The sequence below is a fragment of the Daldinia childiae genome, assembly GCF_008694065.1.
Source record: "Daldinia childiae strain JS-1345 chromosome Unknown Scaffold2, whole genome shotgun sequence".
Lineage (NCBI taxonomy): Eukaryota > Fungi > Ascomycota > Sordariomycetes > Xylariales > Hypoxylaceae > Daldinia > Daldinia childiae.
Window position 1 is genome coordinate 2,085,879 of NW_022984643.1, and position 27,710 is coordinate 2,113,588.

At 45.9% G+C, this 27,710-nt stretch overlaps 7 protein-coding genes across 7 annotated transcripts; 3 read left to right on the forward strand and 4 right to left on the reverse strand.

Annotated features, from left to right (window-relative positions):
- Positions 1–8,965: 8,965 nt before the first annotated feature.
- GL218_01484 (uncharacterized protein) lies at positions 8,966–9,934 on the reverse strand (the record flags this gene model as incomplete). Its single annotated transcript, XM_033577956.1, has 1 exon — positions 8,966–9,934. One exon carries the CDS (start codon positions 9,932–9,934, stop codon positions 8,966–8,968), a length of 969 nt encoding a protein of 322 aa, XP_033438180.1.
- Positions 9,935–10,428: 494 nt separating this feature from the next.
- Positions 10,429–11,763, forward strand: GL218_01485 (Pyruvate dehydrogenase complex protein X component, mitochondrial; the record flags this gene model as incomplete). Its single annotated transcript, XM_033577957.1, has 2 exons — positions 10,429–10,507; positions 10,565–11,763. The coding sequence occupies 2 exons, from the start codon at positions 10,429–10,431 to the stop codon at positions 11,761–11,763; spliced, it is 1,278 nt and encodes a 425-aa protein (XP_033438179.1).
- Positions 11,764–12,192: 429 nt separating this feature from the next.
- GL218_01486 (Acetylxylan esterase 2) lies at positions 12,193–13,110 on the reverse strand (the record flags this gene model as incomplete). The annotated part of the gene is made up of 3 exons (XM_033577958.1): positions 12,193–12,372; positions 12,502–12,806; positions 12,909–13,110. 3 exons carry the CDS (start codon positions 13,108–13,110, stop codon positions 12,193–12,195), a joined length of 687 nt encoding a protein of 228 aa, XP_033438178.1.
- A 1,959-nt stretch (positions 13,111–15,069) lies between these two features.
- Positions 15,070–16,370, reverse strand: GL218_01487 (uncharacterized protein; the record flags this gene model as incomplete). The annotated part of the gene is made up of 2 exons (XM_033577959.1): positions 15,070–15,340; positions 15,511–16,370. 2 exons carry the CDS (start codon positions 16,368–16,370, stop codon positions 15,070–15,072), a joined length of 1,131 nt encoding a protein of 376 aa, XP_033438177.1.
- Positions 16,371–18,476: 2,106 nt separating this feature from the next.
- On the forward strand, positions 18,477–19,322 carry GL218_01488 (WW domain-containing protein C2F3.14c; the record flags this gene model as incomplete). The annotated part of the gene is made up of 1 exon (XM_033577960.1): positions 18,477–19,322. One exon carries the CDS (start codon positions 18,477–18,479, stop codon positions 19,320–19,322), a length of 846 nt encoding a protein of 281 aa, XP_033438189.1.
- Positions 19,323–20,472: 1,150 nt separating this feature from the next.
- Positions 20,473–22,853, reverse strand: GL218_01489 (Pre-rRNA-processing protein rix1; the record flags this gene model as incomplete). Its single annotated transcript, XM_033577961.1, has 2 exons — positions 20,473–22,458; positions 22,509–22,853. The coding sequence occupies 2 exons, from the start codon at positions 22,851–22,853 to the stop codon at positions 20,473–20,475; spliced, it is 2,331 nt and encodes a 776-aa protein (XP_033438188.1).
- Positions 22,854–23,454: 601 nt separating this feature from the next.
- GL218_01490 (uncharacterized protein) lies at positions 23,455–27,329 on the forward strand (the record flags this gene model as incomplete). The annotated part of the gene is made up of 4 exons (XM_033577962.1): positions 23,455–23,460; positions 23,542–23,659; positions 23,729–26,655; positions 26,709–27,329. The coding sequence occupies 4 exons, from the start codon at positions 23,455–23,457 to the stop codon at positions 27,327–27,329; spliced, it is 3,672 nt and encodes a 1,223-aa protein (XP_033439170.1).
- Between the last annotated feature and the right edge of the window lie 381 nt (positions 27,330–27,710).

Sequence of the window (27,710 nt, forward strand, 5' to 3'; positions counted from 1 at the left end):
ATGTACGTATATATATGATAACTATATAATAAAAAATAAAATAATAGAAAATCTTATATTTCAGGTATTTCAGGATACTGTGCACCTAGCGTTGCTTACTAAATTACCCTTTTTGGATAGCTCCCACCCATTTTCTTGATTTTGGCACAGTTGGACTAATAGTCCACCGTATTGGGGCAAAATTACGTGCCTACGTACCAGTACTCGACTTGCACCCACCGTAGGAATTTTAGTGCTTGTTTCTAATATCTGATAGTGACTTACAGCGGTTTTAGGCCACCTTACACAGGCCTGACACCCCGCCATTGTCTCTTATTGTCTCTTAGAGCCGCCTACAAGCTTTTAGAACCAAAAAGTTCCGTAACTTCCCATAAGTGGGCGAGGCTCAGGTAGATTTGGCGCCAGAGCGTCAGATGGGCGTGGGTTCATTAGAAGGACCCATACGCATTTGACCACTCGATAGGTCACACTTGATCTGATCAGCCATAAACTGCAACCAATAACAAAGTTTTCGTCTTGTCTGTTTGACAGCTGCATTACATTTACACCTTTACGGGCGCTTTTGCATCAGTATTATATGCAAAGTCTCTATACATACAGGAAGACCATACATGATATAGGTAACAAGGCCACTTCAGTTTTTTTTTTGTGCAAATTGCCATGTCTTTAATGTTTTACGCTACACTATGTCCACCCAGGCACATAATGAAATGTGAATCCGTCTTGCTCGGTCGTCGCAGTCTAACCACCTAGGGAATGTCTATTCATTGGTCGTCCTAGCTAGGATATCGATCAGCACGGCGAGACAATCATGCATGGTCTATTTTACTCCTACATAATACCTAACAACCTAACAACCCAACAAGCTAACATTAATCAAATCATCTCTCAAGGAGTGCTGGCCTTGGAAAGAGACTTGGTTTTGATCCGAGCAAATGGTATCGCATCGGATAATTCCTGTCTGACAAGTATAAAAAAAAATATAAAAAAAACTATCCAGAAATTACGACTACGATTACGATTTCAAACGAGGTTCGTAGAAAAGTGCAGAAGAAATTTGGTTGAATTTGTCGGTGCCCAGCTTTTGCCCGGCTTGCCTGTTGCTTGCCCAGCAACCAAGGCCAAAGCGTATCAACGAACCAACCAGGATGTACCCCCATGCAAAGAACATGCTCGAGACTCTTAATCGGTGCGGATGCTAATTACTATGGACTGGGTAGGTATGATCACGACCCATGTCAATATCAATGGGGACTCGAATATGGGTTCACGACCCCTCAACCGGCATCAATTTGCAACTTGAAATATCACCTTTTCCCTTTGAAAAAAACACCTGATAATCTATGCAATGCAGGACATAACATTCGAGCTTCTGTAACCATCTGGGGGTCTACTATTAAGGTTGAATGCAAGATTGATCGTAAGATAAATATGCTTTTTATCGGACACTTTTTTGTTGTTGACATTCTAGATTCTAGATATCTCTTCATGTTTCAACTTAGCTCCTATACACGGAATACACTGCATATACTGCATATAATGGCTAAAGGTCTCACATATACCCCCTATTACGTAGCACAGCAGCTCACCCCTATTCTCTTTTACTTTTTTTTTTCCTCTTTGAACCTGCTAAACTTACATACATATATGCCACGTATATCGAACCTATTATATATCAAGGGCGCCGTTTTCCTTATTCCCTTCAGCTTTTATTTACTTTCATTTGCATTTTGTTTACAAATTTCTTCAATAGGTCACCTCCTTGTACGCCGGATATTACACTTTGCTATATTATCAGGGTTATCCTTCGCAGTTAATTATCAGTTTTAAAGCGCCGCGCCGCGCCGCCAGCCCCCAAGCGCCATCCTCTCCGGGATCTCTAGGCGAGCTTAGCAGTTGGCAGCTTTAGCAGCTTAGCTAATAAAGTCCCAGGTAAATTTTGCCCACTTTCAGAGGTAGCGTATATCAGGGTCCTTTCATGGGTCCCCGGTCCATTCCTTCATCTCGCATCCTTCGTATCTGATCGTCATAATATGTCCCGCCCGCTGCTCTGTACTTGTACAAAGGACGCTGAGACCATTGTCTGTGCACTCCCCCCCCCCCCCCCCCCCCCCCCCCCCCCACCCAACCTTCCAATCTAACCTAACCTAGGTATCTCACCTACCCATCTCGTATGATCTAGCGTCCACTGCTTGAATCCCATGATCTATTAGAACAAGCGGGTCTGAATAGCCTCAGGTCTAATCATCTATACTCATTTAATGACACACGCCATCTAAGCGCCGGATCTTTTATTTCATAATCTTGCTAGTTTTGAGACGACTTATATTCGTAGTTTGGTTCTGATCAACCCATCTCTTGACTAGTAATGTGCTGATCTTGGCTATCGCTCCATATATTGTATCCATTCACTGGCTCGCCCGCTTACTTACTTGTTCATCTCCTAGTCCTGTTCTTCTCGGCGTGTTTCGTTGCCGTTGCTAGATTAAGATGATCTCTTTCATCTATAGATTTCCATTACGGTACACTCTTTCACTGATTGGCTGTCGCCTAAGCCTTGCATTCTTCTACGCCTAATTACCCAATACTAGTGGAGGTTGGCTACCCATAATACGTCAAATCCGGCAAGGCTAGATATCTAGGTCCCGAGGACCCCCTCTTGACAACTTCGAGTTCTTCCCGAACGTGGGGAGGCATTATGTCATAGGCTGCACACGAAAATAACTGCTACGATATAAGTTGGGGTCCGTCAATAACACCGTCGGCCGCTTATAGGTTCACCTGATGAAAGCAATGTCATCTTGCTTTCAAAACGACCTGACGACGTAGTTGACGACCCACTGGTCTATTCTCTACTCTGTCATCTCTGTTCTGTACGAATATGATCACCACAAACGCGTGGCTTCTTTCTTGCATATGTTTCAGATAATGTGAATGGCACCAAAGCTTACTGATGGCGTGCTACCCAATGTCTCTAGCATAGTTGGTTGAAGACTAGGACATATGTAGATAGATGACTGGGGTGAAGTTGACGAGAGGGGTAAAGCCGGAAGAGAGACCAGATTGCCCATATGAAAGATAGGCACTAGAACGATCCCGTCTGTCTATCAACTTATTCCCTCGTGGCAATGATGCTCAACACCTGAACCCTAGAAGTATATGTTTGGTAATAACCTGACGTGCCGCTCCGCCGTTAGCAGTAGGACAAGATTGACTAAGTCATTATGGAACAAGTCTTGTAAATCTACTGATGGAACTTATGTTCGGCATCGAGTGTGATGTGCATCCATATTTCCTATCAAGACCCCATAGACCCCAAAGAAAGACCCTAAAGACCCTAAATTCTATAGAACCTTGTGGTTGTACTACTATATGTGCTACTAAACAAGGCATGATGTACTGTACTTCCTTACTTCCTACATATTTCGGTGCCTATCCGTCTAACATGCCTTTCGGCAACCTCAAGTATAAAAAAATAGTTAAGAGTATTGCACAGTAACTAACACTTGTCACACCGCTTCCCAACATCGCATGTTCATCTTTCTCGAGGTCAACTACAAGTTTTTTTCCCCTTCCCCCTCTTCTACTTGGTAGTCTCACACCGCTTTGACCGTGGTGTCGGCGCCATATCTAGCGTGTTGAGATGATATGATTGCTGACTGTTTAATTCCTTTTAAACTACGCTACTATAAACTTACACGTAAATAATAGCTTCAGCATGACTGACAAACTCATATTTTCCAGGTCTACAGCCTCAAATTTCGACAATCTCCATCATCACGAGAACCCATCACGCTTAGTTCCTATAAACCCCACTAGCTTGGCAAGAGTAGTAAAGCTTCAAAAAAAAAAGCCAAGTCTATATCTATCCTACCTAACTTCACTAAATCGGGTGTGCTGCAGGAACGTCGACTTTAGAGATGGACGAAAAAGAAAGTGCGAGAAAGCGGTGGCCGACGCAATCGTTCTACCTATCACAGGCAAGATACAGCGACCTTAAAGATCATTGTGGCTTGCCTGAGGATTAGGAAGCAAAGCAAGATAGTGTCGGCCAAGACTAGAAGATGATGGCTTCTTATTGGCCAACTCACCCCCCTAGAAGAATCTCTCAGTGCCGGAACTCCCAAGATGGTAACATTTCTTAAACCAGACTGTCGTGTTACCATCCTTATTACAACTGCATCTGCAGGTCTCAAAGATTATCCTCCGCATATCGAGAAGATTTTTTTTTCTGACAAAGCTTGAAGATGCGGTAGGAGAGGGGAGAGGTTCTAGACACATTAAGAAGCAACCTCATCGGTCTTGTGCCGAACGTATGCAGTCGAACTGCATCGCATTAAGCGCGTCGCCGTAATAGCTTCATAAACTATAAGCGAGTTGTCACTACAAAATATGACGTCTTGAGAGTTGATAATATGTAGTATTGAAATAGGTAAGATAATTAGTCAAGTTAGTTCAGTCACAGGGTCAATGTTCTAGAAATGAGTATTCGGCCAATTAGTTGCAGGAGGTAGGGCTATGCTATTATTGCAGGGCCGTAGAATTGGAAAGAGATATTTGATCGATGATGTCTATCATCGTGCATTTAAATGCATTCAAATTTCTTTAAGATTTTGGGAATTTCTTATCATTATCTATTATCTACGGCGCTATCTGCGGTTGTGCAGCAATTGTTCTGCAATGCAAATCCGCACGGACCATTTACCTATAAGTTAGATACCCTTGTAAAGCCGCTAGTGATCTGCACCCTTACGTCGTTAAACCACACCTGCCACACTAAAGCACTGGCCAAGCACTAAAATAGAAATCCTAGTAAACTGGAGATCACTCGAAAAAATGTCGATCTCTTTTCAAAACCCCTCCCCCTCGAATACCCAAATACATTTCCAAGACTTCCATTTCCCCCCCTCCCCCACCTTGAACCCACCCTGCCACCTCCCACCTCCCACGAGCAGCACGAGAAGAAAGATATTATGTACCTACCTATGCAGTAAAATCATCTGACCAGTAATAAGAGACACCGATCCAATTCATCTAACTCTCAAACCCATATCCGATACTGGATTGGAACCCTGACGGCCAAACGGATGACCTGCCATGGACTTGCTCTTGGACTGCCTATAGAATACTATGGCCCGCCTTGCCTCGTAGGCTGGCGCTTCAACATTCCAACCAATGTCGCATCTAGTCGTTTCGCACAACCATACGCCATACGCCATACGCCAATTCGACACTCACCGCCTCGCCGTTCCCTCGGTCGAGAACAAAACTTTCACCCAGCTCGCAACCTTGCATAATCCATGTCCTGTACGTGCCATTCACTGCATTCCGCCACCCCTACGCGCCCTCCTTATGCAGCACGACGGGATCAATATGCCACAGACTCGACAAGAGAGATCGATACACACCCGTGTTCCGTCTATTTCTCTCGTCTATATCTCCCTCTTCGCCGTATCGCTGCAGGTATATATCTTGCGGTGAAGAGGATATTTACTAATACTTTAAATTACCTACCATTGATGTTGGTAAGCTGTGTGTCGCATTGCAGAGAAGCATCACTTTATAGAATATCACTATACCTTCTCATATCCCTGTCGTAGCGATAGGCGATAGTCCCTCCAATCCCTTCTTACATATCGGCTAATGAGGCAAGCCGCAAAAAAGCCATGGCAAGTGAGGGGCGACAAGGATTTGAACTCGGATCTGAACTTCGATCGCGTGGGGAATCGTCTGACCACTCACTGACCGGCACTAACATGCACGGCTGACCACGGTCATGGGTTTGTATACGCAGCCTCGACTAAACTTCATCTACAAATCAATCGTGATACGGAAGACATGCGGTGCTATGGAAACACACAACTCCGTGGTCTGTTAGCTGTTATACGACATGATGATTGCTACTAAGTTCAACGATTTTCAACGGCTCTGGTAAACGCTAAAGATTTTAAACAATTTCCTCTTCTTAGTCGATTTTCTCTCTTATTAGTCTTTTGTTCTAGTTTGCCCTAATGCGCTCTAAGATAACTCATAATCTTGTTATGGTCTAATTAGACCCGAGTTAAAATATATCAAGTTAACTACCTAGTTGAAGTATACAACTTCAAGTTTCGTATGTTAGAGCCGGATAGTTTTCTATCAAGATAAGTGGATTTCTTATTACTCCGAAGACAATGCTTGAAACATTTAGATCTGACACAAGTTAATTGCTGCGGACCGAAGCGTGGCGTCCCAGCGGCGGTCGTCTACCGTTAGACAATTCGCACGAAGCCGCTGTCAGCAAGCGGCCGCGCAAGGATACTGTACAACAACCCCTTAAATTATTCACACTAGCAACCTTTTGCTGTAGGTTACCGCCTTGGTAAGGAACATGTCGATTATGATAGGACCGGTCAACGGCGAAGTATGACTTGTCAAATCACAAAAGACATTTTACTGGATTTTACCCAAATATCTCGGCTCTTTGTGATGCTCGTATTATAGCCCGCAGGGACTAGTGTACGATGCTGGCGCGTGATCTCGGTACAATTATAGTGGAACAAGCATGATAGAAGTCATCGGCGATCGCCTTGTCGAAGAACGTTTTGGGGGGTTTAGTGACACAAGATTGGTTGGACTTATCCGTATTGAAGAAATCGTCGACGTTTTGGTATTACAGGCGTCTATACCTTATGTACAGAAACGTCTATATGACAGATGCCATGGACATTATGTACTACCTTAGGTAGTAGCATAGTAGCAGTTCTTAGGCGATCAGAGCTCCCTGATATGTCCATGCCCATGTCCATGTTTCGACTCCACATACACGTGCTTTTCAAGGTTGTTTTCAGATCGACACCAGTATCACTATCCCCAGTGTCGGGTAGCTGGTTTTTACCGGAGTTGGAGCAGCCGACGAGTAGAGCTTCGACCGTTCCGCTGTGGTGGTTACTCCTGAGGCCACGCAGGTATGCACGCACTTTGTGCTTCCGGCGAAACTTGACCATTATCTGATAACGGTAAGCCTTGTTTGCCGTCACTGCCGGGCGACGAGTCAGCTGGGCGATCTTTCCCCCCCCTGTACCACGGCGGGCGGGCTGGGCGCAGATGCCAAGCTGCCGTGAAGCTGGACCAAGGACGGGATGTTTGCGCCACACCCCGAATTGACCAACGGAAACGGCCGTTTGTGAAATGGATCGGGCTGTCCGTCGGCATGGAATCGTGATTCAATACGGACCTAGCTCCGGTTGGGGCAGTGCTATGCATGGCTATATTTGCTGATATGAACTTATCTTTACTTTGGTAGTGTGCTCTATGAGCCGTTGATAGCCCTAGGGTATGCTATTAATAACTACAGGTTTAGATGTCATATATAGGAAGTATGCCACGGAAAACATGCTGGGAATATCACGTCATATATTAGCAAGATGTCGAGCCGGCCGTTCATTTGGCCTCGTGTAGGCGTGTTTACTAGTCTAATCATCTTTCGGCAGGGCACTGATTCAGACGGTGTTTATTCAAAGTATGGCCCGACAATGCGGAAGATATTGGTCCATGACGGCGATAAGTTTAGATAGGTACTGTAGTAACATGTACTTAGGAGAAATCCCAAATCCTGACTGCCCTAATGTTGAAGTGATTGTAGAGCTCTAGCTATGTACTTACTATATACCTCATTAAATACTCAGGTAGTTACGCAGAATGTGCTGTTCTAAGTATGGTAACCAATGTAAAGCTGGTAAAAACAAGTAATTTCGGGTAACTCTTCACGTGTAAGTCTTAGGTATTTGGTGATAACGATCTTACATGAAGATTTGTAAATTGAATAGTGTAAAGTAAGTGTTACGAATTAAAATGCAAAGTCTTCTATTGAATGATAGAAAGGATGTTTATAGTTCCATTATCAAAGTTATATAGGCAGGCTCATCTATACCTCTGCTGTTGACCTCTTACCTCTTTACTCTATAATCATATGAAGTAGGTATATAATACGCCAAGAACGAACGCCTTGGATCCAAGCCCTGGGTACCTACCTACATATCGATTAACAGGTAATTAGTAGTGATGATAAGGCTAGAAGATCAAAGGCTTTGAGGATAACGAAGTAGGTAATAGCAAGCTCTGCTCCACATAGCTCGTTGAACACTAATAAGTAGTGTCCTAGTGTCTAGATTATATCTCATCCTCTCCCCCAAGAACCCGCCCAGCGCAGACATTAGGTGCTTTCGGTTGGTAGTCCGATAGCGGTGCATCATCTGAGCTTCGTGCCGAGAGAATGTCTCAAGTACGCGGCTGCTCAGCTAGACAGTCAAACAAGGACCAATGAAGATTCATCCTATCCTCGTGTCGAGTATTCTGATATGTGAGTCAGCAATTGCTTTTTTTCCAGTGATGAGTTTAGATGTCTCGGGAGCAATATGTTTCTCCCTTTTAACTTAGAGCCTCGGCTTTTGAGACATGTTTAAGAGGAAATGTCTTCGAACTTTGCATACTTTTAAAACAAAGACTTCCATCTTATAATCGCCAAAATAAAGAAGAATCGAAAAATATGACGAGAGGGAGATTACATATATTTGTTTGTTTATACGTTGGGCGCCTTGTGACAGTATATTATACATATCGGTATGGGAGTTCTTGTTTCGATAGACGAAGTCAACTTAAATCGACTCCACCTGATCCCCATCCCGGAATCATCCGGCTTTCATCATCTCTTAGATATACTGGACTTAGTAACTTTCCAAGACGTCGAACAAGGCTGCACAACCCACGGGGCATACGTACTCCCAAGTCTCGAGGGCGATATCCCATTGGGTACATCAGCTAGTTACTTAGATAGGCAATCTATTCGAACCTATCGAGCTTGAAGCTCCCACTTTCTGTGCGATGCTCTAACAGGTATAAATGCACTCAGATAGATCATCCTAATCGTACAATGTCGTATCCCACAACTTATGACGTGTTATTACCTTGACAAGGCAAGGCGAGATTATTTATCAATCTTCACGATCCTATCTAAAGCTCGTCCCTCCTCTAGTACATATGCTGACGTGATATCGAGTTTGTATTTAACCCCATTGATCATAATTGGGGCAAATCCCTCCCCTGTTAATCCGCGGCGGAAGTTCTTGAAGAGCATCGAGAAGACCTGTTTTCCGTGCCTGAACGGTGCAGTCATTAGGTGGTTCATCTCGTATTCGCGCTCCTGCTTACGCCGGACCTCGTCCTGCTTCTTCATAAGCATCTTCTCGTAGTCCGAAGGGGGTGCTTTGCGATTATACAGCGGCGCCTTCATGACCACGTCATTTGGATCAGCTTGTATGCGACGTAGCGGTACACCTGGGAAGGGCACAGTGCGTCGAGCTTCGATTTCAAGCCGCACTGGTAGATTTTCCGGTGTAGCCGTCTTCGCGGCTGGGTTTAGCGCCTTGACTGGCCGGGCTGGTAGTACCTTGATAGAACGTATCATACCTGCGGGCATCAGTGCAAACCTGGTCCCGCAAGCGGCTAGAAGTAAGCCCACCATACCAAACCCAATACTAACGATCCAATGGAGTCCTTCCGGTAGATTATAGACGTTTACAACGATGTTGATAGCGGCGGCTCCTATGAAAAAGAGACCAGCCGTGTAACTCGAGAATAGGAAGACTCCCTGGGGAGCTGCTTCGTATAAGATCGTCGGAGAAGACTTGTCTGCGAGCTTCTGCGCAAAACTTAGTATTGGAGATGGTACGCTCTTTGCTGGAGATAAGACTGTAGGTTTTAAAGGGATTGTTGGTTTTTGCTTTGGAGATGCGAATCTAAGTCCCGTCGTTGCGAACGATCGACTGCACGTTCGAGCGGAAGTTGGCTGGAGCCATGACGGGACTCTGGTGATTCGGATAGATGATCTGAGAGAGTTATGGAGTATAAATATAGGGCGGGTACACCCCCGGCAAGAGGATATAGGTGTCGTCATCTGCGTATTGCGTATTATAAGCTAAATAATCCAATTGACATGACCAGGTAAAGAATGACAATATGGTAGTCATATAATTTCAACTTAGATGGTGGGATGATGGGTTATAGATTTGATAAAGCTTTAATGGAGCTGAATTTCTTAATTATTCTTTATCGATACGGCAAGGTGAATATAATCTCAAGTACCGAAGTACACATGTACCTATGTATCAACCCCTGCCACTAAGGCTTAATTAGTGGGTCCCTTCCATATGGAACCTCACCTCAATGTCGGGAGCCCTACAGGGTTCTAGGGGACAAGGAAACGGTAAAACTTTATAGCGTCCCTTCCAATTCCGATAATTATTCGGTTGAGGCCGGAGAATCCCCAACAAGCTCAACCGTAGCATTTATTCATAAGCTCCGAATCGGGATCCCTTTTTAACGAGAGAAGAAGAAGAAAAAAAAAAAAGGCTCAATTGAGCTTCACCTTTTCTTCTTTAGAAGCCGACAATGGCATCTTTTGCGACAGCAACCCGCCTAACAACACGGCTTATAAGCCGACGGGTCGCCCAAGATGTCGCAAGTCGAGGTATTTTAATCCGTTAGAAGCTCTCGCGCGCGTGTATAGCTAATTAGGTCCATATAGGCTTTCGCACCTCCGCTGCCTCGCTCGCGGCACAAAACTTCACCATGCCGGCTCTATCGCCAACTATGACGGAAGGCAATATCGCAAACTGGAAACTCAAGGAGGGCGATTCCTTTTCCGCTGGCGATGTCTTACTCGAGATCGAAACAGACAAGGCGACCATGGATGTTGAAGCGCAAGACGATGGAATCCTCGTAAAAATCACTCAGGGAGATGGAAGTAAGAACATTCAGGTTGGCAGCCGAATTGGTGTTGTTGCAGAGTCCGGCGACGACATTAATTCACTCGAGATTCCTGCCGACGAACAGCCTGCGCAGAAGGAAGCCAAGAAAGAGGAACCGGAGCGCAAGCAAGAGTCTCAGAGCGCTGCTCCAGAAAAAAGGTCTAGTGGACCGAAGAGGACCGGCGAGAAGGCACCGCCCCAGAAATACCCTCTTTATCCATCAGTCGAGCACCTAGTAAAGGAGCACAAGCTGGACGAGTCTGCTATTAGCGAGATAACGCCAACGGGCCCTGCTGGACGCTTGCTCAAGGGTGATGTCCTCGCATATCTCGGTAGCGCACCTTCTAGTAGACCTGGAGAGATTAAAGCACGATTTGACCACAATTCACACCTTGACCTCTCCAACATCAAGATTGCTGCTCCTAAGGAGGCCCCGAAGAAGGAAGAAAATATTGTATCAGAGGCCCCCGTTCGCAAGGTCTCAATAGTAACACTACCGATATCGCTTGCGACAGTGATAGAGGTCCAGAAGAAGATCGAGGACACTATCGGCACATTCATACCGTTATCAACATTTGTAGCGAGGGCTACGGAAGTGGCTAATGATGAGCTGCCCTTGCCATCAAATTATAAGCCAACAGCCGACGAATTGTTTAACCAAGTTCTAGGATTAGACAAGGCTAGCCCGAAGGGTTCCCGCGGCCATTATATTCCTCAAATTTCCGCTCTTCCTTCGCCGTCCTTCACCGGCGTTGCACCTAAGCCCAAAAAGCAAGTCGACATCATCGACTTCTTAGCAGGCTCAGCGAAGGCGTCTGCGCCAAAACCACGAAAGACTAGCTCGCAAGCCGGAATATCCACCGGTACCAATATATTTGGTCTCTCTGTACCAGAGGCTGAGGAGAAGAGAGCCAAGGAATTCCTACAAAGAGTTAAGACGGTGCTAGAAGTGGAGCCAGGCAGACTTGTTTTATGAATAGAAAAGCTCGGAGCAGGAGACACTGTAACTATAAAGCCTGTAATGGTGGCGCGGAAGCACTGATAGACTATATTATTAGCATTTGTTTGTTCATTGTGCCTTCAGTAACGCCTAACTTGTAAGTATTACGAATATCCTAACATATGGAACTCATTATTTTTCCAACTAGTAGGCTATTATTCATCGTGTAACATGATATCTGAAGATATAATAACTTCCATTAGCAACCCAGGCAATTTCTTAATTATGAAATCTTATTTTAACGGGTTATAGATAACATATCCTCGTGGATTTTCGAATTAGTGAGCCCACCTATCTGATACCGCTTGAACTATATATACAATTGAAGTTTTTATACTCCTTTCCCCGGTCCTCATCCATGGCTGAGTTACTTAGATACGCATATTTCGGTATAAGAATGCTTTCTTATACGGAGCCGACCTTCTGCTTAACGAAGGCGAGAGCCTGTTGGCCGTAAATCTGGACATATTGCTGGTGGTGCTGCGCGTTGTTGCCGTTAGAGCAGTATGGGTCCTCGGCGTCGCAGTACGACTTGATCCTATCCGCGTAGGCAGGACACTGGTAACCCGAGGGCCGAGCGGCGAACTGGATAGACACATAGGTTAGACAGACTACCTACCTACTTCGGGGCTAGTAACCAAACTAATCACACAGGAAATAGGGATGGATGATGGCCAGCCACATTTATAAAGAAAGGATGAGGAAAGAACTTACACCGCCAGCCTTCGCCGTCCCGACGTTATAGCTCAGCCCCGGCACGTTGCGCGGGTCGCCCATGAAGATGATGGCCTTGACGTGCTTGCCGACGTCGGCCGGCAGCGGCGCCGCCGTCCCGCTCATGCTGCTGCCGTCGGGCCCGCCGCAGAACGCGTCGTCCATGATCTGCGAGCCCTGCGAGTAGCCCACCATCACGACGGCCGTGTTCGGGCACTTCTTGGTGAAGGCCGAGACTTGGTCTACTACCGCTTTGATCCCCGCCGTCACGGAGGACCCGTAAGAGTTGCCGCCTGCTGCGGGGTCTGGGCGTGTGCATATGCGTCAGTATCGATATTGCTAGATTTGATAGTTCTAAGGGGCATGGAGTGAAGATAATGTAATGTGGAAAAGGGGGGGGGCTTTACAAACGATGGCCTCGGACGTCGTCCCGGGGTACGCTCCCTGGATCAGCTGGATCATGGCCTGCGAACTACCGAAGCCCTGGGGGACGGTGGTCTCGCGCGCGCCGATAACGTGCACCTTGGCGCAGGACTGGCGGGCTTCGATGTCGTTAGACGGGGCGGCGATGGCCCCGGATAGGAAGAGCAGGGGGGTTGAGACCTTCATCTTGATATTCCTTATTGAGACAGTTCTTGTTTCGAACAGCGAAATAGTAGAATGAAGTGAAGATCAAGTGAAGAAAAGCATAACAACAAGTATATATATGTATTAGTGCCTATGAGGGGGCGGACACCTTCCTGTGACCACGGCAGGTCGCGTTTTACCCGGATGTCATGGCCAGGCGACCATTCGATCGAAGCATCGCGATCTCCGGAAAAGGCAATATTCGGAGCCAGATCTGGGGCTTGTTATGTCTGCGAAACGCACAACCTTGCAAGGGGTGGATCGGTGGATCGTTATGTACATCATGACATGACATAGGTATACTATTCATAACAATCGCATTGCGAATTTACATGCTACAGAGCCCCTAATACTTTCGCTTCTTACTTAAACTCTAGCAACTCTTAGGAACTCGGTGTAAGTTATGACCACGATGCTGTCTATAACGCGTCCATATGAATAGCGACAACTCCATAAATGGATCTACAACCCACTACCATCCCAGGGGAGATTATATTAATAAACTAGCGAAATCTAGCTTTATAGCATACGAAATATTAACAAGGATCTTCGCTTGATGATCATAGTATGCTAGTCCCGTCCTTGTTAAAGGCTACAATTGTGTGGGGTGGATTTCCCGGTTTCAGATACGCATACATATATACAATAGAATGATACCTTACCAATGCATGCATGGCTCTTAATTAACTGAGTTGTCTGGAATCAACTGCTACCAAAGCCGACACCAACAAGTATATCTTGCTATATTAGAAATGGTTTTTAGTACCTATTTTTATTATACGGTCCTTAATGGTAGACTTCCAGCCTCGAACAAGACCAAGATACGGCAACGAATATGTATATACGGTGTAGAGTAATACCACTTTCTAGGAAAATCCATTATTAAATTAATTGCCTATGTTTTCATTTCTAGGTGGGATAATAGAATCCGCTCCCTTTCATACTATTATCTTAAATTAGCGACGGAGCGAAGGGAAAGACTTCGATGTCGTTGAAAACTACCTTATAGACTCACCTTGGTAGCATCTTTCTAATTCGTCTTTCGATTAAATAACCCTTAACCGTTCACATCCCTTCGTTTGGGTCCTTCGGCCTTCGTTGAATCTAATTCGAATTTCACGCAGAAGCCAGCGGGAAGTAGGAGAAAAGTGATAGGTACCTAAGTAATCACATTCTCATAAAAATACCTATTAGTTGTTGATGTTACGACCCCTAGTCTAAGCACATAACGCCTACTCATTCGCCTTACGATTTGACCAAGCACTACTACCTATGTAGGTATGTACACCACGAGAGGCCCGAGAGACTGTTTCTTATTTTAACTTCCCCAGGCAAAGCTGCTGATAACCACATACCTTAAGCCCCGCATGAACGCTTGGATGATCAAGGTGTGTTAAGTACTCACAAAATCTAGATATCTAACAACGACTCAAACAGGTACTGGTGAATCGGCAATAGGATAACTCAATTCCAGGGCCCGAGTAATACAACTACTATTAATCAACTCTAAAACCGACACCTTAGGCGTCTCGAACCCTAAATATTAACGAACTTAGAATACGGCACACGTTATCATCGTCCCGGGCCACGCCTCCTTAGGAAGCTCCCGTCGGGAAATGGCGGAGACTTACTTGTGGAAACCCCCCGTTTCCAAGGCGCGTGCCATTCGGGGCAACCTAAATACCTTAAAGCTACGTAGAGATAGTAGACATCCAAGGCTCGTCACCTCGTATAAGCATAGGACTCCAGGAAATTGGGAGCTTATATTATTTAGGAATTACGTTTCCGAGAGGAGGGCTGTGGACGTTCGCTGTGTATTTTTACGAGTGATAAGTTATTAGTGATTTATATTTATTTTAAGAGTGAATGACATCTACAGTATACTAATAGAGACATTCTCAAAGCCCGGTACTTTTTTTAATCCCCTATTCCGGATGACATCTACCAGAAAGCTGTAACCATAGATAATACAGAGACCCACGAGACCAGACCGGCAAAACTTCCCATCTGCTCCAGGATACCCGAAGCACTGCCTTGTAGTAGCACCGGGGTGCCTATCTTTTCCGTCTCGTCGATGCTACAAATATTAAAACAGGACTCGTCGTCCCTCTTCGACGTTGAAGAGCCGGTCGTATTGTAGACTAGTTCAATCCATTGGATCTGAAGATAAGCTTCTTTTCCCACACTCATATTGCCTGTCCAGGATCCGCCGCTGTGTAGCGTTAGTATACTGCTTTCTTGTAACAAACTTCGTACATCGCCGGTCATAAGTCGGGACCCTAACCCATAAGAAAAGCCAAGTGACAAGTCGGTCTCAAGGGATTAAGCGGGATTATATTAAAAAAAAGGTTACAAGTGGGAATAATTTTTTAAAATACGTACTCTGACCACGAGTTAAGAATGAGAAGACTGGGATCGCGAGGTGCCTGGAAGGAGATCGAGGCGACTTCGTCACCGTTAATGTACCAAGTCGTAGCTCCCGGGCTCCAATCCATCCGATACACCGCCCAGTTTGTCCAGTCTCTCTTCTTCGGGATCGTAACGTTCCGAGTGGCTTCCTGGACATCGAGGCCTAGAGAAGTATATGACGGTTGGTTTGTGTATTGGACATGATCAGGAGGGTCGATTGTTCTAATTTCCAGATCTGATTCCTGAACCTTGGTGAGATCGGTATTGTTGGCAGTATCTCTGTAGGTAAATATTGCAGTTACCGCTCCCGGCGCACCAATCGTCCTCGCATACATTCTGGCCGATAGGAAATGATAGTCTCGAACTGTAGATTCAAACTCGGATGCTGTCTGAAAGTCTTCTAAACGTGCTGTTCTCATTGTTAGGAATGTGCTTGAGTCGGCATCCGGATCATTATTCTTCTCAAAATAGACATTGTTGGGTGAATTGACCATTAGGGTTGTCGCATCGCTCACGCCACCGGATAATGAGGCTTTGTTATTCCAATTTTGTAGAGTCCAATTATCAATCCACTCATTGGTAGAGAAGTAATCGCTAGTCGGGTCGGCTTCACTACTATCATCGGGATCATCGATGAGGGCTGGCACTGTAGCATACTCAGATTTCTCCCGATAGTCAAAAAATTTATGGCTCGTAAAGTAATCTGCCCTGCTTCCATTTGTGAGAAAGCAATTGCATCTATCGTTGCTAACTTGTTGGAAAGCGGCGAGGGATAACGGGGTCAAGCTAGAGATGACCACGAATGACCGGAATAGCCTTGAGTGAACCATCATGACGCCCTTGTCTTATATCCACCTATAACCCAGCCGTGGCGTATCCAACTTGCCCGGCGCAACGATGTCCAAATTTGCGTAGGCCTGTGTTGACTTTAGAAAAGCTAAGCTTCGACTTGTAATTGAGGGCCTTCAAGATCACGTGTAATTAAAATGTCGTATATCGGAGGGAAAAAGCATCATAGAGCTGATTCGCTGCTAACAACCAAAGAGGCGAGAACTTTTGGGCTGAAGGAGAAGGGAAGGTAAGATAGAAATAATAATTGGCTCTACCATCCCCGAAAGTACACACTGAGACACGGACACAAGGATGAGATCATCCAAGGTTTTCAAGTATGGTCCCAGGCCCGAATATGAGGCTATGGTAAGGTCTTGGTGCGGAAGACGAAGCCGTTAAAACGGTGCCCTGATCGATGGTGTGAGAACGGTCCTAGGGTAACAGTACCAGATTGGGGGGAAAGGAATGCTGGATCAGCGACATACGCTATCAATGCAACACTTGAAACGTCGATACTTGTGGTTAGGTTTATTCTAGGCTATGTATGTCTGGATAATATCCGTTGGATCCCACCGTTGGATAAAAGGTGCGAATGCAACGCTGCGGATGTGTGTATTGGAGAAGGCTGTTATTGTAAAATAAAGTCAACGTTAAGCCACGATATAAGAAACAAGAAGCCACTAGCTTTCTAGGTATGATTTATTCGGAAATATACCTGTACCCATGACACCATGGCACCTAGGCTTATAAGACGGATAAGCCGAAACTGTGTTTATATTAAACTCCAAGTGAAATCAACTTTGACCATAGGTGTAGGTATGTAGGTACCTATGATAGTTGATAAGCAACTGGTAACAGGTAGAAACTACCTAGCAACTTTGGTAGTCTTGTATCGAGACGTTTGAGGATACGGAGAATAAAACTGCTAGAAACTTAAAAAAAATAAAATAAAAAAAGGAAGAAACGCGCAAGCGCTGTGCTGGTCGTTGATCTGCATACGACGAGTCAAGTTTACCTGGTGTTGAGGTAGTATTATAGGGTATCAGTTACATTGCGGTGAGTTACCCACGATATTTACAGTCCTTAGGTGTAGCAATATTTGCGATTGATTATTGGCGTAGTATTTGGTCAACCCATAGTTAAGGACGAAGGACCACCGAATATTCGTTTTAAACTCTGAACGAACAGATGAACATGCCACTCATTGGGGGCGACGTCTTCGTTTCGTCAGATTTAGAGGGCCTGGAGCGTCGAGAGTGGAGTGGGAGGCCCTATTTCTTAATGTGAGGGATGTAGGTGTGTGTTGTACAGCATACATGGGTAAATTAACCGGCCCTGTCGTATGAACCTTTTAAGCCACATTTGTTTCTGTTGTGTACAGAAATTGAAGGCGAGCTGAAAGATAGTTTATTAGCATTGTGGCTTTTCTTACTTGTTTGCCAATAGTTACTCGTATAAAAAAAATGGCGCATAGTAGCTTATATATATTAGGTACCTTAAGTAGTTAGGAGGTATGTTTATGTAAAGACTCTTTATAAGTTGTCTGATGTAACACTTTGATTTTTAGTCTTTTTATAATATTTTGCACGGATGTCGGATAGATCTGAGATAACATTGAAAATGATCGCTGGCCGGGTATGTGGATGCACGTGGATGTACGTATGTACTATGTACACTAAAGACTGGGATTAAGAGCTAAGAGTACAAATCCTTACCTAATGTAAGAAGTACTTTTTTTTTCCAATTTTTTTTTCCATCGGTGGATCATGTACGGAATTGACTACCTAAACGTACCGTTCATCCGAAGATTCCCCTTGCCGATAACCGATAAGATAATTCCAGAAGGCTCGCATTCAAGGAGCTTCGACGATACAGACGCATCAACTCATTACCTAGTAATCACCCATTTTGTACTTGGCCTCGTCTCAGAATCGATTCAATTACGGTAACCCCCCTTGCAAAGCCGCAATTGTCGTGACTCCTTAGTCAGAATGTATCCTTTTCGACTTCTCTTCATCGACTAAGTCGTAACAGCTTATAATAACATTTCAATAGAAAGGGAATAATTAAAAGAAGAGAAAAATATATATATATCAAGGCCTCAAAACATGTCAGCTTCGCCTACGTCACTTGGCTCTTCCGAAGTGGCTGCTGATCAGCCCAAGGATACCAGCGCGTCGCATGAACCCCTGTCCGACTCTCAACCGAAGTCTCAAGATGCAAATCATGGCGATCCTATACCATCCGAATCTCCTGAGCAAAGAAGCAGCGCTGCATCCGAATCATCTATAGCATCGCCTCAATCGCGAGAATCTGGCGAGGCTTCACCTGTCGCTGAGGAAAGCTCTCCTCCCTTGCCAAACGAACCGCTTCCCGCGACCGAAGATGATGGCTGGGACTTCCATTGGGATGCAACAAGTCAGGCCTATTTCTTTTACAATCGATTCACCCACGAAACCACCTGGGAAAACCCTCGGCTAGCCAATAAAGGCGCGACCGCGGACTCGACGCCGCAGGTACAGGAAAGCGCGTCTAGCGCTGTCGCTCCTGAACCGCCAAAAAACGAACAGCCACCAGCTGGAGGCTATAATCCGGCGATTCACGGCGACTACGATCCGAACGCCTGGTACGCCAAGCAAGGCGCGGAGAATGCTTCGGAACAGGATCCATCACTAGACGCGTCGGCTGCCTACGCGGCTATGGGTACATTCAACCGCTTCACCGGGCGCTGGCAAGGCGATGACCAGAATCCCGACAACCACAACGATGAAGCCAAGTCTCGTCGGCAAATGAACGCGTTCTTTGACGTTGACGCGGCTGCGAACTCGCACGACGGACGGAGTCTAAAAGCGGAGCGGTCCGGCAAGAAGCCGACTAAGGCTGAGCTCAAGCAGTTCAAAGAAAAGCGCCGCGCGAGGAAAGAAGAGAAGCGACGCGCGTGGCTAAGAGACTAGGCAGAGCCACGTGGGTTGTTGCTACGCTAGGTACCTAAGGGACTAGATAGGTATACTGAAGAGGAGGGAGGGGCGGATACCTGCATGATGCATCGAGGTCGGGGTCGCATACACGGCGTTGGTGCATACGGTTTACGTATAGGGGTCGCGTGGAAGTAGATGGTCTGTCAGGGGCCATCTTGCGTTGCATATTCGGGACGAAGATGTCTGCATTGCATTGTCTAGAGAGAGGCATCGTCACTTAGTTTGTTCTGGATTACAAGCGGCCCCGACGCGCTTGGACATATGAACCTACTGGGACAGTTACCTCTTTGTCGCATTTTTTTCCCTTAAGCTTTCGGAATATATACCCCCAAATGATAAAATCACTTCGAGACGTACTATGAGGTACGTTCTAACCTCGACGTTTAGATTGCACACACAAAACTAAGGTTCCTACCGGTTGTTCCTACATATGCCTCTGCTAATATAAATACGCCGAGTATACCGCCTATCGTAATCCGTTTCTGAAACCCAATAGCTGTCTCTATTTGCCGTAAACTTTCAAAACTGTCCGACCCGTTTCGCATTATACCGGTCTATTCTAGTATCTCTACATTGATGTCCTCCATATTCCTATTTCGTTTGCGGAGTAATTCGACTCTACCTACGAATAGAGCCTCCCAAGTAGAAATCTGGCTTCCGAAGAACTCCAAGACATAAATTACTAGGGTCTCTATCATGGATGACTACCTACATTTGCAATCTAGTAAAATCATACGGACTGCTACTCAAGACTTTTATATAGAACGGCATCCCTCCTGAGGAAGTGCCTATCTCAATATATACAATAGACTGACGACTTTGGTACCAGCTCGCGTGCGCAACACCTACCAACCCCCACGAACAACAAGCGACTTCACTTTACAAGATTACGTGGTCTCTATCCGCGACCAAGCGACTGGCGTGCCTTGCGTCTGCATGATAAGGTAATTAATATCTACTATCTAAATGTGGCCAACTCCATCTTCTCCCAAATCCTCACGTAGGTATGTTGTATATAGGGCCATGTGGGATCTTTTTATCCGGAACTAGGCGGCGAGCCCGCCAAGTTACCGAGTGCGACGTTCCAGATGACGAGTAATCGGAACAGATTCCTATTCGCCGCGTACTAATATTCCTCTGCTCCGTCGTCGTCGTCATCGTCATCGTCGTCCACATCGAGCTCCATATTCAGGTGTACACTCTCGTTATCGCTGCTGTCTTCCTCGTCTAGAGCCCCCACGCTGCCAGTCTTGGGAGCCTGGCTCGGCGGATTGATAGATGCCGGTATTGGGGCGCTGATTACCGTTGTTGCCGTCGTGTCGATCTCGACCCGTTTAGAAATGGCAATTTCAGCCTCTTCGCTCTTCCGCTTGAGTAAGTTTGTTGGCGGCGGTCGCGCGATAGTGGTACGTTCCTCTTCAGACCTGAGAACTGTCTCTAGTGGCCTCTTGGGGAGAAATAGGTCCTGAGCTTTTGCTGAGGTCTCAGCGGCTTCGGCACGGGTATGATCTGCGGGACCAGGAACAGAAGTCTCAAGTGGTTGATCGAATGAAAACTCATTCATTGAAGAATCGTCTTCTGAGGCGTCTTCAATTAGCGCCCTATCGATGTCCATGGTATCATTCCTGGGTCCTGTCGCCATGGGTCGAAAGTTGAAGCGCAATACTTCCACACTTTCGTCGTGCGGGAACCGTTGTGTAAGATAAGGCAGTATGGCTGCTGGCGTCCTACCGCTCTTGTCTCGCACCGGATGTAATATGCTTGCTACCTGTGCATCCTTAATCTGACATAAGATAGCTGTTTTGAGCATATGAGCTCGAAGTGAAGAAGGAAGAAGCTGTTGAGGTACATGACTGAAAAGAGTAGTCAAGAGTGCTGTTGCTGCTGAGACGTGTTCTGGACTTAACGAGACAGATATAGATTCGTCCTCGGCGCTGTTACCAAGAAAAGCGTCGGCATTCTGACTGACTGATTTAGATTTCATACTACTTTGAGTAGAAATAGCTGATTGCTTAGGATGTTTGAGATGACCACCAGATCCTAAAAGGTCGCGACAGCATGCCTTGATGATGAGGCTTAAGCCCTCGACGGTAAGTTTCTCCATTGTTGGCCCGCAAAGCTGAAGAATCCCTTTGGTTAGGAGGAAGGCTGTTATCCGGATTTCAGGTAGACGATAGCTAGACTCAAACATTCGCAGGAGCTGTTCAAGTGATGTTTGAGCTAGTGGCAGGAAATTTCTTCCCAGACGCTGCGTCATTACATAGAGCAATTTCATTGCAGCAAGTTGAATATCTGGGAATACTGTCCATAATTCGTCTTTCTCCTCTCTACCCACGGCTGGGTTCAGCTGAATTGATGCAGATTTCTCCTTCCCTGGAATTGATGGTATGATTGAAGATATCCTCGTAACGATATCAACTATTGCGCTAACTGGAATGATGACTATCGTTTTTGTAAAGCACCGCAGATATTCACAGATAAAATCGAGTAGACCCAGCAATCTTTCGCTACCCGCATAAATGCCAGTCCAAGGGGGCAATTGATCTGGGCTGTCACTACCGCCTTGGGGATCTTTATCGAAATCTACTCGTTGCGGTGTAGATTCTGATGGATGGCCCGACGCCGACTCCCAGTTCTCTTGGATTGCTCGAAAGACCTGATCAGCTGTAGAGTGGAATGTAGTGATTATCCCATCTAAATGTTTCGTCCATTCGGTTGAGTCTCCACCCTTTATAGCTGTCATATGTAACCTGATAATAAGACGTCTGCTGCACGCCTGTAGTGAGGCTGGAACTATTGTACCGTCCGAGACGGTTGGAGCAATATATGATCGCGACTCGACCCTAAGCTTAGAAGAAAACTGGCGCAGAGTAGTAGGGTATAGTGGAATAATAACCGAGAAACCTTCAAATATTGTCTCGACGAGACTATTAGGTGCTTTGACAACCTTGCTAGTCGCAGGGGGCTTCAAAATCTGGATACAGGCCGTTCCAAATGTAGGAAGGGTAGGTGTAACGATCTCCCGTATCAACGTCGGATAGACATGCATCAAAGTGTATATCTTCACTAGTGTCACAACACATAGATCCTTAATGACTGCTGGATCTTTTCTCTGTTTTGTTGTGAGTAGCTTTACTGATATTGTGAGGTATGAAAGCTTACTTGAAGGATAGATAGAAGTCCTCGGACCCAGGGTTCGGATGTTCGAAGACATTCCCAACCACCAGTTTCTACCACAGCTTTTACTAGCGCCACCCCTACGAAGCGGCCCTGAGAGGTTCTACTATTTAGAAGTGTAGATATCTGAGTCTTTAGCTTATGTACAAGCACTGTCGATTCAGAGGAATTATCAGACGCCTTCGCCTCATGTGGTCTTGACAGTGGTTCTTTGCAACGCAATAAGTCCCTAAGTAGAGAAGGTAGCAGAGCTGGAAGTTGTTCTACTTTTGTCGCCGTCAATCTCCGGCAGAGACTGCGCAATTCGGGGGGGAGTGCAGAAAACGCCATGGTTTGCGATTCATATAACTATTCTTAAGATTGATGAGCAGTTAGTTGAATCTGTAGATAGTTTTGGCGTATGAGTTAATTACATAGGTTTTGTATGATTGAAGTTTTTTATTGGGCAGAGAAGTATACTATAAAACCCATCGCTTAAATAATAAACAATTCATTGGTTGTTAAACAGGTGTATAACGGGATAGGAATTTCAACTCGAGCTTTTCTTCATATGAAAGCTTCATGAACTTTTTATTCTTATCGATAAACTTTTTAGCGGGTCTACCTAATCAACCTATTAATCCCACCCATCGTCCCCTTTAATTACATACCTTATTCTTTTAACAGGATCATAATATATTACCCCTTACCATGCCAAGAAATGTTTAATTTACTTGGCCGTGACGACGCAGTAGACTTAAAGACTTATTCACTTATTAGGCCCATCTACAATCATCCTGACCCCTGGGCCTACCTGTAACCAACAGTCCGAGCCATATGATATTTACAGACGTGTAACGCTGGCATTACACTATAATTAACACTCGGCCGATATGATATGCGAGAGTTCCATTAATCAATACTGCGTTTGCTCAGGCCTTGAATCGTCAGGATGAGTGTTAGTTCCCTCCCCCCTCCTATTCTCTCCTATTCCTAGCAGCCATAACATAACCATAGTTGCTCATCTAAAGTGTTATAGAAATCGGCCAAGGTAGCCCAATACGTAGCACGATTGGAAGATGCTAGGTGCGAGGGGAAATGGGACGATGTACCAGAGCTTGTGCGTAAGGTCCGCAAACATGCCACCGACAGATTATGTACGACTTTACTCCCCTACTCCCCCTACCCCCTTCTCGAAGCCATCTAATGAAATGACATTCCTATAGGCCTTACAACAACCGCCGAGACTGAGCATGCTATCATCAAAGCCTCACAGAAGAAAAACCCCGAATCGAGGCCTACTACCGCCGTTTCTGCTGAGGATCTAGATGTCGCCCAATTAGTGCCTAGATTACTTAATGCGATCGAAGTCGAGACAACTCATCTTGAAGACAAATACCAAGCGCAAGTATGTGTTGGATGGCTTTATTGGACCGTCGGGGAGTATAGCACTGCTGCTTTGAAGTTACCAGAAAATCCAGAGAGCGAGTTAGCCCAGCTCGATCAGCCAAGTAACATCTCCGAATGGTCGTGGGTATGTGCCCTCAAGGCTACATATTTAAAGGCCAATTGTCTTGCGCGAAACGACGAGAGGGTTGCGGCACTGGGCATCTTCGAATCTGCATTAACTTCCTTATCAAATGTATGGTCGGAACAGAAAGGACGGAAGCAGTTGCGGTTCTGGACTGAACTCTTCTTAACGGAATTCTGTATGCTACAAGCTCAGGCCCTGGAAAAAGGCGAAAAAACCCTCGAAGATGCCAATTCGCTAGCTCCATATCGTTCCTGGGCGAAATACTGGGAGGTGGCCAAGGCTCAAGGCACCTCCCTTGCCGGTGGCTATGGTTTCCGTGGTGCCATACCTAGAAGGAGAGTATGGAACGAATATTATGCCGCTATTTCAGGCATTCTGCAACAAGATTTACCATTCCCAACGGGCTCCGTAAGCGTCACCAACGAATCATCAGCTAGAAATCAGCTTCGGATGGAACTGAAGAAAGTCGAGGTAGCCTATGAAGGTCTCCTTCTAAGTGAAACTTCCTTTCCGCGAGCTGAAGAACAGAGACAAGAAGTGGAAGACTTCGCTGCGGCTGTGATGAGAAACTGGAGTGTACTGAGCGGGCGTGATTGGCACGAACAAGATCTCGGACCTGGTGGCAAGGAAAGCCTCAGTCGGGGAGTATTGGATATACTCTACCGAGCTGCTACCAAAACATTCCATTCTACGGCTATACTGCGGTATCTGTTTACTGTTCACCTTTCAGTCGCTGAATTTGATCTTGCCTTCCACGCCTTCGATTCCTACCTAGATATCGTCAAAAAGGGGAAAGCCCGTGTCGATAAGACGGGCCATCCGGAGCCGAGCCTTGACGACGACGCGACAGTTCTTGAAACCATTTCCCAGGCGATAACCGCTCTCTGCAAATATGGGTTCAAGGATGCTGCGGCGAAGGCACATGAGTTAGGGGTTGAATTAGAAGGAATGCTCCATAAGCTGCCAACACCGCTTCCTAGGGCGCAGGATAATATCACAACGCTAGACGAGGAGGATGGAAACGGAGTTATATTGCATCCAAGAATATCGTCTCGAGTGTATGCCTTGTCGTGGCAAGCTATCGGTATTTCACAAGCACAGTGGGCTAGAATGACGTTTGATGCATCCGTACGAACAGAAACTCAAACCAAGTCCATACGAAGCTTCCAGAAGTCCTTATCTCCGGAAAACGGAAATCCAACAGACGTCAGGACCCTATTCACCCTCGGTCTATTACTAGCTGAGCAACGAGAACTGACGGCAGCCATTGACATTGTTAGGGCTGCACTCATGTCCAGTGGGAAAGCAGGAGAGCAATCCGTTGGGTCTGGATCATACTGGCGAGAACGCTCTTTGATACCCTTGTGGCACCTCCTTGCGCTCCTTCTAAGTGCTAGACAAGATTTTATCATGGCCGCTAGGGCTTGTGAGGGGGCCTTTGAGCAGTTTGACGACCCGACAGTCCTATTTGGCTCTCAAAATCTTCAAGGTGCGTTCCGAAGCGAACATCTTAACGAGGTGGAAGCTCGCAATGAGAAGGACGACGGAAGGGGACTCGTCGATGAAATGGACGATCTCGAGAAAGAAAGCATGATTGAAGTAAAGATGACACAACTCGCCCTTCTAGAACTATTAGAAGGACCAGAAGTTGCGGTAAACGCAAGTCACGAATTATTAGTCCTATACACAAGACTGTTTGGCGAATTTCAACCAAGGCCGCCGGCTACAACCCAGAAAGCGACAATGGAAGTCCCCAAAAGTTCTGCTGGCACAGTCAAAAGCATACGCGGTAGCATTTTTGGTAATAAGGCTGAAAGAACATCCCGTAATCTCAGAAATATCACTCCCGCAGAGAGCGGCACGTCTACCGTCTTACCGGAGAGGCCTCAAACTACCCAGACATCCATTAGCACTGCCACCACCTCCAACACCAACGCTAACGCCAACGCTACCGCGGCTCCTGCCATACATGTCACCAAGGAGAATGGTGAAACCAGTGAGGGCCGACGGTCTAGGAGATCGTCGAGCGCCCGTGGACGTAGCGATTCAACAAGGCGAAACAGCTTGAAGAAACGAGAACCGAGCGCCCAGCCGCGACGGGCCTCTACTAGCTCAGGCCCGCCCCGAGCCCCGACTGTTGTAGATGGTGAGGATTTCTATACATCGATGCCGGATGGAGCAACACAAGAACGAGTAGACTTCTTCGCATCGAATAACACAAACGACATATCCAGACAACAGTCGTTTTCCAAAGGTCGTGGACTACTTCGATTCAATTCTACGGCTTCTTCAACCAAGGGCTCTGCAAATGGATCTGATAGTTTAGTTCTTGATTCACTTTCATCGCCCAATCCATTACCCACAGTGCAATTTCCGAAAGAACAAGTCAGACGACAGAGGCAGACTATACTTGTAAAAGTATGGTTGATGATCGGTGCATTTTACCGTCGTGCTAAAATGTATGGCGATGCCAAGGGCGCCATTAGCGAGGCGAGAAAATTGGTAGACGGTTTAGAAAGTGAGGTCGCCAAGGACACGAGCGGCTCTATGGCGCTACGGGATCCTGGCTGGGGAGGGAAAAGATCTGTTGAGGAGCTCTGGGGTGATATTCAGAGCGAGGTATGAAATTGAATGACCCCTAAATGTTTTATTTTTTTGCTAACAAAATGTAGTTGGGCTATCTCGCAATCTCCGAAGGCACCCCTTACGTGGCGAGGGACTACTTTGAAGAAGCTCTAATGTACTACCCAGACCACCCTTCAGCAATTGTTGGATTATCCAACATCCTCCTCGACATATACAGCGAAGCGCTTTTGCCGCCTCCTGCTATCCCTAGCATTGTTCTACCAGATGGCCAAGAGACAAATCTAATATCAACTAGCCCTAGCCCTCGAAAGCCTCACTCAAAAGTTGACATTCCGACGCTTCCATCAACACCACTAGGGCTCGGAGGTTGTATGGCTGATATCGTAGACTCACCGTCGGATAAATCAGCTGCTATTGAATTAGACGGACCTTCGATAGAGGAGCTTCCAGCCCCTTATGAAGCTGTTTCCTTGCCTCTTGTCGATCGACTTGCTGCTCGAGATAGAGCTTATGGGCTACTATCAGGACTCACTAAATTAGGCACAGGATGGAATTATTCCGATGCATGGTTTGCCTTGGCTAGGGCACATGAAGACAGTGGACAACTGGACAAAGCCAAAGAAGTACTTTGGTGGTGTGTTGAACTCGAGGAAGGGATGGGTGTCCGCGAATGGAATTGTGTTAGCGCCAATGGCTACGTGCTGTAAGCGAACAAAACAACGAGACCATCTAATCACCAAAACGAAGATTACTTGTTCGATAGACAGGTCATACGTATAAATTTGTACACACAAAATTGGCGACCAATGGGAATTCGACGGAGTTACTAGTGTGTGCATCAGGCTTGTTTATGTTGTGGATGCCATTTCGGTTCGCGTCATCTTTTTGGCTGCTTTAACACAACAAATTTCATATAGCTCTTTTCCCTAGACCGGGATTGATACCCTTTCGTGGCGAATTTTTCATGCTTAGAAATACTAATGATATATAGACTCAATTCAAAAGTTGTTCCCTGGTCAAAGTTTGAATCTTTGTTAATTTGAGCTTAGTTCCTTACTATCACTCGACAAGTGTCAATTCAAATTCCA